At 33.3% G+C, this 11,477-nt stretch overlaps 1 protein-coding gene across 1 annotated transcript; it reads left to right on the top strand.

Annotated features, from left to right (window-relative positions):
• The first annotated feature begins 3,082 nt into the window (after positions 1 to 3,082).
• LOC149573242 (uncharacterized) lies at positions 3,083 to 7,196 on the top strand. Its single transcript, XM_089814437.1, has 5 exons — positions 3,083 to 4,752; positions 4,902 to 5,152; positions 5,762 to 6,165; positions 6,303 to 6,449; positions 6,603 to 7,196. Exons 1-5 carry the CDS (start codon positions 4,199 to 4,201, stop codon positions 6,645 to 6,647), a joined length of 1,401 nt encoding a protein of 466 aa, XP_089670563.1. The 5' UTR covers positions 3,083 to 4,198; the 3' UTR covers positions 6,648 to 7,196.
• Positions 7,197 to 11,477: the final 4,281 nt, after the last annotated feature.

Genomic DNA, 11,477 nt, shown 5'->3' on the forward strand with positions numbered 1-11,477 from the left:
ATTAATATGATTGACCAACTAACTAGCTTGGTTGATAAGTTAGTTGACTTAATTCATTAATTTAGTGTTCAACCAACAAATTTAATTGTTCATAAATGTCATTTGGTTGAGATTTAACTTGATCAACTACTTACTTAACTAATTTGATTTATGAACGTGAAAGGTAGCATTGACTAAATTGACATGAGTGAAACATGTCAAGATTGACTTGTAGTCAATGATTGATGAGTGCAAATAGGTGAGAATAATTTAATCTTTTATATATATTTTAATTATGTGCATGGATCAATAATGAGATAATCAATGCTTGTATTGTTATGTTATGATGTTGTTGTTCTTGCCATCTAGGTTCAAACACCACTAGGGTGCTATTGTGTAATACTTATATTGGGGATGAAGTCTCCTATTTACAACCTCGCTAGTTCATATAGTTCCAGTTCAAAAGTATTTATTTACTCTCTTTAAAAAAATGAGATGATTAATTAGTTTTGCATGGGATTAAAATGGGCAAATGTGATTAATTAATTGATTAATCGACAATATTGTGAACTAGCATAATGAAGATAAGTTGATGGTGTAGTGAGGTGACTAGAATACAAAATTGATTAATTAATCAATGATGATAGAAATGAAATGATTGCAACAAACTTAGGGTCCAAATAATTAAGTATCTACAAAACCCATGTGTAATCATGGTGTGGAATATTTGATAGTTGTTTAAGTCCCTTATTTATGTGAGACTGGTTTTACTACAATTCTCTTCATGGTCTTCTCTCTATAGCTTAAGGGTTTCCTAGAGTGGCATTGACATCTATTATAATTCATGATGGTAATATGATTGGGAGGTGGATATAATCCTTATTAGTACATTTCTTGAAGATCAATTGAGAGGTTAAAGAGCCCTTAGTTTGTTATAGTTAACATCGTGTATTATGACTTGAATCTAGTATCACATGCATTGAACTAGTATTTGATCTCAATTTATGTCCATCATTATATTCTTGGTGCAAACTTACAATTTTATAGTAATGATTGTGTTTTGTATTTTAATAGAGAATGCATATGTATATGGGTAATTCCATTTATAAATCTTACTATTCATGTTTTAGAGAAAAATGTGCCTTAGTGATGATTTTATTTTATTGATATTTGGTAGATGTAAATCAAAACTATATAGTCTAGTTAGTTCTTGTCCAATTATTTTCCATAAAATTGTGATATCTAATATGCTACATAGTATGGCCCACATGCTTATTTTTGTTTATTGTATGATTGGATGTGATGTTATCTAGAAAGGATATTTAATAAGTGAGTACTTAATATTTGAATTGTAATTAAATGGTTTTTTTTTCTTATGTTATGTCCTTGCTTAGTCATGTTGCATTAAAAGTTAGTATCTAAAGTATGTGTTTAGTGGCATGTTAGGGTAATCTCCTTGAATAGAATTGTTATGTTTTTATACCTTGTATCTACTTTGTGAGGTTGCGCTCTAATTATTAAGTACTTTGTGTTGAGGGTGTCACTTTATATGCTTTTAACTAGTAAACAATTCTTTTTTTTAAGGGTTGTATGTCTGAAATTGACTTACCTCTTGATGGGATTATTTCAATTAGTTTATATTATTCCCACATATTCATAGTTGTTAACAATGTCATATTGGGATGTCTATTGAAGTAGTGTTTTACTATCATTCAACACTTGTGCTTGTGAGAGAATACTATTGTAGGCTTGTGTTTGATCTTCATCATAAATGATATTTATCCTCTTGTGAGTTTCAAGTGACTTTTCCATGTGATATTATGGACATTTTCTCCGATGTCATTATGCTCAATGCATGCATGTGTGTAATGTAGAATACATATGCTTCAAAAACTATGTATCCTTATTTTTTCCATTGATTTCATGAGTAAAAAATTAGAGTATTAAATGAATTATTTTCACATCATTTGAGATATATAAGTTGTATTAGCTAAATATACATCCAATAGATATATAAGTTGTAATAGTCAAATCCAAGCTATTTGCAACATTGCCAAATAAAAAAGTGCTATTAGAATGTGCCTGAAGGATTGTATTTTATTTAAAAAATAAAAGTGTTCTATAACAAACCCATCTCAAATTTCTTTAAGAATCTACATTAGGGAAAACTCCTTGTTCATAAGAATTTCTAATGGAATAAAGTACAAATTTTAATGATGAAGGAAGGTTGTATTGTTGCTAATGTCTTAAAATGTGCATCCCACATATTTATGAAATGGTTCGTTTTTATGATTGTGAATATGGAATAGGAATACATTGAGCACATAAATGTATTGGGTGGAAGGGTGGGGAGAAAACCATTAGGGCATCTCACATTATCATTAAATCAACAATGAAAGTGATAAGCACAAATACACATCAACATGAAAATATCAAATTATGTGAAAATCTAGAAGGGAAAACCTATGGTGAAAATAGTTGCTTGAATCTACTTCTCAAATCTACTCTCACAAAATAATAAAGAAGTTACAATAATTTGATCATCCTTTAAATAATAAATTAGTAGACATTACTGAAATATTGACTAGCTTCAAATGTCTTTAACATTCACAATATGATATTAATATTATTATGAATATATATTTTAATGTTAAGAATACAAATTACACTACCATATTTTACATGACAAAAATATAATAAATTTTAATTTTGACAAAAATATAATAAATTTTATTAAATTAAAATTTATGTTAACAAACAAACATATATATATAATTGTCCTGCAATTTTTATTCTTACTCTTTAAATAATGCAGGGTCAACCTTAAAAATGTCACCATATTTCAAAATGATATTTCTCATAAATCTCCCTGAAAATTGTATCGACCAACTTCATACATCCAACAGAATAAAAATATGTACATTTCAGCATTTTCAATGGTGTTTGAACATCTTGCCACTTGACCACTTAAAGTATCTTTCATATTTCATATATAGAATCTTATATTCATGAGAAGCCTTGTTAATAAAACTTTCTTCATTGCTGGCTATGCTTTTCGTTGCCTGTACATATCCCCCAAAGAATCATCTTCCTTTTCTTTTTTAATCTTGTAAGTAATAAAAATCAGAACTTTTCTTTTCCGCATGGATAATGTCTCCTTTTTACAGATGATTAGAATCTTCACAAACACCAAATTGCAGCTCAAATCTTTTTCATTTCTCTGCGTGAAATCAAAGCAAGAGGAGAGCAAGCAAGGTATAATAGCAGGAAAAAAAAGTACAATAAATTGCTTAGTTCAAAATGTGAGGAATGGAAGTTAATGCAAAGACAGAACTAAGGTGGTAGCTTGATCACTGCCTCCTCGTGACCATTTATTACAGCAGATGTGTTTTTTTTTCAGTGGTTTTTTTCACCTTTACTGTAAATAATGTGACTCTTAGCTAACATCTTCCTTTATCAAGCAAGACACAACCCATTCATTGACAGCCACCAGATAAAGAAAGAAAGAAACAAGATTACGTTGTCATGCAAACAAACAAATCAGTGTGTAACATCAGAAAGGAGCTGCAGCTTTCTGATACAGGATTACCATGGTAAGCAATGTTGTACAGAGAGGACTTCAGAACTAACTTGTAGATGCTGTTTCTTCATGGAAGGACGTGGGTCTATTTTTAAAGAAATCTTTGCTTGAAAATCCCCCTCTTCTCTTTGCCAGTTCCTGCCAAGGTAACACAGATTCACCATATTCTTTCCAGGTATTCTCCACTTTCACAATTTAAATTATTATTAAGTTTGAGTAAACTTGAACTCAAGACCTTCCAGATAAGAGGCTCACAATAGCCTGTAGAAACTTGCCCTTTTATGATGCGGTTATATGTGGAATTGATTCACTGAGATGGTATTCCTGATGGGTTTTATCTCTGAGATTGGGTTCTCTGAGCAAGTATTTGGGATGTAAACTAGCCTTATTATGCAGTGGTTGTAGGTATAATTGAATTCATTGAGGTTGTTTTCCTGAACTCGGATAAAATTGGATTCATAAAGTTTTGTACTTGTACGGGGTATGAATTAGCCTTCATTTGACCTAGTTCTGATATGTGGAGTTGCCTTCTATTGGGATTATGTAAATTAGCCTCCATTTTGGATTGAATATATTGAGGTTATTCGTGTTCGCTTTTACATTTGGAAGTTTCTTCTGGGAAGGAAGAAGAAGGCAAGTATGTTGCTTGGGCGAGTTCTTGGGGAGCTTTCACAGGCAGCAAAAGTGAATTGCTTGAATGTGGATTCAGAAACAGATGAATCCGTGCCATCTGATTCAGAGACAAATGGATACAATTCCTGTGCCAAGTCATCTCCGGAGCTTGATCTCCATCTGGAGTCAGAAAGGGATTTTTTCAACCGATTGCTTACAAGAAGGAAGGAATCGACGGGTCAAACTAAGTCAGATGCTGACTTAGTTTGTCCATGTTCAGTTTCTATTCCATTCAAATGGGAAGAGAAACCGGGAAAGCCGAAGCATCAAGACCCTCAGATGAACACTGTGGCTCTTAGATTGCCTCCTGTTCAAAAATCCAACAGTGTTGGAAGAGATACAAACTTGGTATCCAACTACCCCAGGACTCTCTCTGAGAGACTCAGAGGCATCCTTCAGCCAAAACTTCACACAATCAAGTTATATGAAACTGAAGAAGAAGCCAAAGGTGGAGTAGATCCTGGCAAAATTGCTTTAAATGTCCTCCACTATCCAGAAGAATTCGCATGGAGGTCACTCAGGTGGGATATAAATCGTTTTCCTACTTTCTATTTTTCTTTTCTTTTGTAGCTAATTTGAGTCATCCATCTTGAGGTGCCACTGGGCTGTTATCGTCATTTGTGGAAATGGAAACTAACATAAGTTCTTTCTGTCTCTTTTTTTGGTTCAGGAATTCATCGCCTATAAGCATATTTGAGGGCCCTGATAGCAGTCCTTCTTCGTGCTCCAGTCTGAGTCTCCTCTCTTACTGCAGCAGCAACAACAGGCCTTTAACATCGTCTTCAGCAAGGCATATGCAAAACTCTGTTCCTGCCCTTCTCGCAAATCGTTTGATTCCTGTTACTGAGATGCTCAATGCAGTCCCTGTGGATGTGGATCCTTCAGATTCTCAGTTTTTGAAGTTTGTACCACTGAAAGTAGGTAAGGAAGTAAGAAATTAATGCCCATATCTGCAAATGACAGATACCTAGCTTAGAATAGAAAAAGAGAAGAACATAGGATTATGGAATGTAGGATTTTTTTTTTTTACAATTAATGTCCACTCGAAGTAGGTGCAATCAAATGGGTCATAAAATAGAAGCGGCTATCTTCCATACAAAATGTATTCTTGACCAACTTTTAAAAAATGAATTTTCCTGAAATTTTAGACATTTGTTCTTTAAATATGGTTAAAAATCACTATAAAAAACATAGGTTTGACTTTCTGTTTTTTTTAAAAATTTTTACTTTGATGCATTTTGTATGAGCATGGAAATTATTCAGTGCCTTATAAAATTACCCATACAATCTAAGCCAAAATGACTGTTTTGAACGACTCCAGCCTCGAGATCTTAAAACATATTCCGAAGTACTAGAGTATCTTTAATGCGCCTACCTAGTTGGCAATCAGGTTTTGAAAAATGTGCATTTATTCATTTCATATTTCACTCTTCCTTGTTTATGCCTAGGAGAAGCTTAAGTTCTGGTGCTATAGCATAAACAGAGATGATTCATGTTTTGTGTTTTTCTACATGCATGTTATGGTTGCAGGTGATGTAGGCTTACCTGAACTTTGTAGAGTAAAATCTGTGAAGGCTGACTTCAGTTCCCAGGCAAAAAAACTGAATTCACAGAGGTCTGTTTCCTGGGGAGGGGCAGAGTTTATCAGTAGAGGGCAGCCAAAAAGTGTGCCCAGTCCTGATTTGAGACTCAAACATTGCCAGACAAATGTGGATGTTGATAATTCCTCTGTTTCAAAATGTGTTTCCAATGGAGTTGCATCTGATCCGAATCCCTCACAAGGCATTCCCAATAGAAGCAAGCACTTTGACAAAGTAAATAAGGACTTCAATGCCTCACATGAGGAAGACAGTAGACAAAGCCAGCTAATTGAAACCTATGAAAAGAAGTTCAAGGATGTTAAGCTTCAACAAAAGAGATGGCATTTCTCTATGGTAAGTGTCTTGATTCATGATCTCTCCTCTTTGTTAATTGCTACTGCTAATGTCCTTTTTGGAGTAGTAATTTTCATTTTTTTACTTTCTATGCAAAAAGTAAGGAGAGAACTAAGAGAAAGTGTATATTGTAACAGCGGCAGAGAATGAGCAAGGTTAGCTGCTGTTCTACTAATGCAAACACTACTATCAATTGTTGCTCCTCAAGAAGACCAACTCACACAATCAATTGCAAAGGACGCAGAAAGAATAAGGTCTCTCTTCCAAAACACCAAAGACTTCAGGTAGATTTCTCTTTCCTTCCTCCATAGCTGAAGAATAATTGTATGAAACTATAACAATAAATCTCAGACCTACAAATGAAGAATTGGGCTATTTAAGTTATTTTATGGGCAATCATATAGTTTATTTCTTTCATTTCATCTGGCCTTTTGTAGGTGGAGTTGAGAAAATTGCAGGAGAAAGATGAAATACAGAAATAAGCTCAAACACATTTAGGCCATTTGGTGTGACCCCTGTGTTTGAACAAGTGCAATGGAAGTAGCAGAATTCTGTTTAATCCCATTGAACAGGAAGTTGCAACCACTGAGCTTCCAGAAATTGATTCTGAAGTAATAAGTTTTTGCATTGAGTTTTTGGCATCTTGTGCAAAACTAGTAGCAGCTGGTGAACACCAGTTCATAAGAAATTTAAAGGGGGCTCTGTACATTAGAAATCTAATTTGCCATTGCTATTGTATACCATGCCAGCAGCCTCAGGCTCAATTTTTTTAGCAATACTCAGATTCAGAGTAATGGCAAATGGATTCAATACAAATTTAGAGCATTGTCAATAAGACCAGCTCTTTGTCATAAAGTATTCTGTGTAGGCAATTCGACAACTACCGAATTGCTCAGTGGTCAATGAAAAACACCCCTTCTTTTCCATTGTCTTCTCTTCTTCCTCCCCAAAGGACCAATGTAAAAGTAAAATTTGAAAAGGCTATTGCTGAAAAATTCAACACAATATCAAATTTCAATTATTTTTGTCCATTTGTATTATTTAGACTAAGTTGCATGCTAGATTATAGTACACAGTTATGCAATCAATTCAAATTTAGAAACTTAAAAAAAACTCAATATTTTGAATTGTGAAAGTGTTTCTAACATTAGTACTACTGTTATTCATATATACTGCACTTTTTCAGTGATCTTTTCTTTCAGCTATGTCAACTCGTAAAGAGTTAGATTCTACTTTTATTTCAGGTGCTAGGGGAAGAGCACCAGTAGTCCGTATATCGAATTCTATGTTCTTAAATAGTATATTGGATCTTGATTTTCTTTTGGTGTTATTGTATGTGACATAACTGTTTATAGCTACTGTTCTCTCTTGTGGAGTGACAGCTGTGGTATCTGTTATACATGCAAAGGTAAAAAGTGATCATACATATTCCCAATTGCCTCATTACTTGTTCACTTTGAGAACCAAAATATTTGGACAAATGACCTAATACACAGCTCCAATAATTGTATATACGATATAAAGTTGCACAATTGATCTAATTGTTAAATTTTTTCTTTCGATAAAAAAGGTTTGACTTCTGATCTCCTAAATAATTTTTTTAATATACTCTTATTTAACTAAATCTAATGAACAGCAATCGAAATATAAATATCTGATGTTCTTCTCCAAAATACATATTTGGTCTGGTATAATTGAATGTGGAGAGAATTTGGCAGCTTGTCAGTTAAAAAGAAATCAGTTATGGGTCAGTGCTGACTTAAATATGGGCAGCTTTCTATAGATCCATCAAACTTAAATTCTGGTTATTATAACCTTTACTGTTTATATTGCCTTAGCTGATGCAAAAAGGCACCTCTCAAGATAAATTGGGTCTGACATTTCTGTGAGCTATGAAAAGAGAGTAAAAATAGAACCAGCTGTTTGCTTTAAAGTAGGTAGTTCTGTGGGCCAATTTACAGCCAAAAGATAAAAACAAATGCGTGTAAATTTCATACTAGAATGACTGAAAGTTGTGGGAGAGTTCATACCCTCGATTGCATTGTAAGTGTATGATATGGCAGCTGATCAAACTGTGTCATATCAAGAACTACTTACTACTTCACTTATCACTTAAAAAATATAGTCCGTTTTGTCTTTTTGAAAATAGAACAAAGAACAATCTAAGCTGTTAAATCATTACATAGTTAAGAGGAGGTGTTGACAGCACATGGCAGAAAAGGTAGCTTGTACCTTAAGACAAGCGTGTGAGTGGGCTACTGTCACATGCTGCAAAAGCTGCCCTCAAATCTAAACTCAGTTCGGTGAACACAAGGTATAATCGATCAAGTACCCACGTATGAATTGTTTCTCTAATAAAAGAAGGGGAAATTGTTAAAAGGCATCAAGTGTGAAAACTTTGTTAATGACAAATGAATTAAAAATGAATGTGAATGCAAAACCAAATAAAGTGAATAATAAGGATTTGCAAATTTTAATTTTTGAATAATAGAACGTGAAAAATAAATGTTAAAAGATGTTTATGCGTGAGATATTTATAGTTCTTTTAAAAGGTAGCTAACATTCTACTTAAAATATCATTTAATATTTTGTCCTTTTTAGTCTCTTAGTTCTTTCTTTTGATTATTTGTTGGTGTGTACTTGTCTATCAACATTTTGGATCCATTCAAAATACTATTTACGTAATAAAAATATCATTTGCTTTAATGATCAAACATTCAATAATAAAGGTATTAAGTGGTAAAGTAAATCTAGAACACTAAAAAATGATTTAAACAAAGTTAGATCACTAATTTCAATTGACATAACAATTTAAGTAAAAAATCAATATCAAAAGAAACGTTTATTCATGATATCAATGATACAGTGAAAATTATATATATACATATAAAATCTAACTTATTGAAGCAACACCAAGTAAAATTTATCATGTGATATTTTATTTGAAAAAATCAATAGTATTTTTTTCCTTTTCTATTCAATTCAATCATCTTTCCTCTAATAAAAGAGTTGTTTTACAAGTATAATTTTTTTATTGAAAGAGATAAAGATGAATTTTCAAAGGTTCATATAGATCATTTATGCAAGAAGATTAAAATATTGAAGTTTGCCCCAATTTTACATGAGAAGATAAAGATATAATTTAAAAAGGAACCTAACCCTTTTCTTTACATGAGAATATATGTACTCTTCTTGAGTATGATAGGGTGCTCCTCTTGTATGATTTGACTATGAAAGTAGCCACATAATATGTAGAAGTCTACTAGAAAACTTGATGATAAAAAAACAAGTGTCACCTAATGGAAAGTACTTGATAATAATGTAATGAAACAATAAATATAATAACATAAGCATAATTGTTGTTACTATTGCAATAAATTTAATAAATATAATTAGCACTAGTTTAAATATAATATAATATAAAATAGATTTATAGTAACATTAAGATAAAAAATGAATATCATTATGACTTCTATATGGATAACAATATAATAAATCATTATAATATTTCTATTAATTATAGTATAATAGTTTCATGATAAATAAATATAATAAAAATAATAAACATTGTACTAATGCAAATCTTACCAAATATCATGCTTATTAATGGGCCTTTGATGGTTAAACCTTGGCAGGTGGGTGGTGGTAGGCTAGCTTGGTCTCTTCCGGAGAAAGGTTGGATCAAGATTAATTTTGATGGCACGTCTAAAGGAAACCCTTAGCACGAGATGGCAAAGGGAGTAATCTAGCCATTAGAGCTAAAAGGGGGGCAAATGGGACAAACAATGAAGCATAATTTCTAACAGAAATAGGGGATGCTTTGATGGCCAAAACACTGGGGTTGCAAAGGCTTCATGTGGAAATGAGATTGACAACTCATTGTGAATAGCATAGTCAAAGGGGAAATGGATACTTGTTAGCTCAATAAACATATTTGGAGGATTCAAAACCTTCTATGAGAATTTGTTGACTTCTGAGTATCACATTTCCTTAGAGAGGCTAATAATTTGGTTGATAAACTATCTAATGTTGGGTGAACAGATCATTAGAGGAAAAAATTGAATTATTTGAAGATAACCAATTTTCGGGAAGTGAGGACATGCCGACAATAGGAGATGATTTTACCAATCCACCCTCACTTGTTACATGAAGGAAAGGTTGGTGGATTTATGAAGTTGGATGCAGGGTTCATACCGATGGGATGTTTTGATTTGTATGAAGTACTAGCATAGGTGTCATGGCAATGTATACTCAAGTTCGAGTTGGATTTCCTCTAGCATGTATCTACTATGCTATCAATGATGGGAGATTTTATTACCATGATAAGTGTTGGGGAGTCCTTTTTGATGGATTGATGGTCTTTAAAATGGATTTGGTAAATGTCGAGGGTTTTATTTTTAATTGTGTCCTCTTGTCTATGGTTCTTAGGCTTGCGTAGGTGTACCCATGGAAGCTAACTTTTCTTTGGAGTTGTCAGGCCAGTTACTTGGATTCAAGGGGGGCGATCTTGATCCAACGGATGAAGAATGTCTTCAAGTTATACCATGTGGAGTTTTGGGAGGTTGTGTGTCTATTGTCAAGGGAAGAGATGCGAGTCCCAAAACGAACTTGGATATTTCCTCATTATTTTTGGCTTTGACATTGATGGTGGGTTCCTCAAAGGATGACTCGTGTGGGTTTCTGGGGAGTGCTTAGAGCCCAAGTGGGCTGGTGGTTTGGCATAGATTTTGGCAAGGGTGGAGTTGGGTGTGGGTTTGCATATGGTGTATGGTCCTTGGAAACTAATTGATGGTGGTGACGAGAATTTGTAGCCTCTAGTAATTTGGTCTTCATCTCGTCCAATGCAAGTCCATTTGGTGGATGTCTAAAAAGGTTTGAGAGGTTTGTTGGTGTTTGTGTAAAAACCATAAATGGTGAAGATGGAATTGGTTGATGGGAAAAGGAGGGTGAAGAAAACTCTCGTGAAATCTTTGGCTCATTGATGGAATCACTGTTGGCATGAATGTTGATAGTATTCTTGTGGAGGAGTATATTATCATTGTTCGAGACATGATTGAGTGCATATGTGTTGCATTCATGACAATGTTTGTCACTAATTACAACATATACACTATTTTATGTAGATTAACAATGTTTTAGAGGAAGATGTGTTGGCATGGTCAACAGTCAATGGTTTGGGTTATACATACATGGGAATACATCCAGTGATGTGTAAAAATTCTTCACTTATGAGAGTAGAAGGAAATATGAAGATATGAAAAAGTTACATGCTTTTTTCTGGAGGTAGCTTTCAAATAATTTTTGGAAAGTGA

Source organism: Cupressus sempervirens, chromosome 2, assembly GCF_028749045.1.
Source record: "Cupressus sempervirens isolate cs-2001-9-10 chromosome 2, ASM2874904v1, whole genome shotgun sequence".
Taxonomy (NCBI): domain Eukaryota; kingdom Viridiplantae; phylum Streptophyta; class Pinopsida; order Cupressales; family Cupressaceae; genus Cupressus; species Cupressus sempervirens.

Excerpts from the sequence above, each read along its gene's own strand:
- LOC149573242 (XM_089814437.1), top strand. The coding sequence starts at position 4,199 with ATGTTGCTTGGGCGAGTTCTTGGGGAGCTTTCACAGGCAGCAAAAGTG. Across the intron at positions 6,166-6,302 it reads AGAGATGGCATTTCTCTATG|CGGCAGAGAATGAGCAAGGT; the intron begins GTAAGTGTCTTG and ends ATATTGTAACAG. Across the intron at positions 6,450-6,602 it reads CAAAACACCAAAGACTTCAG|GTGGAGTTGAGAAAATTGCA; the intron begins GTAGATTTCTCT and ends GGCCTTTTGTAG.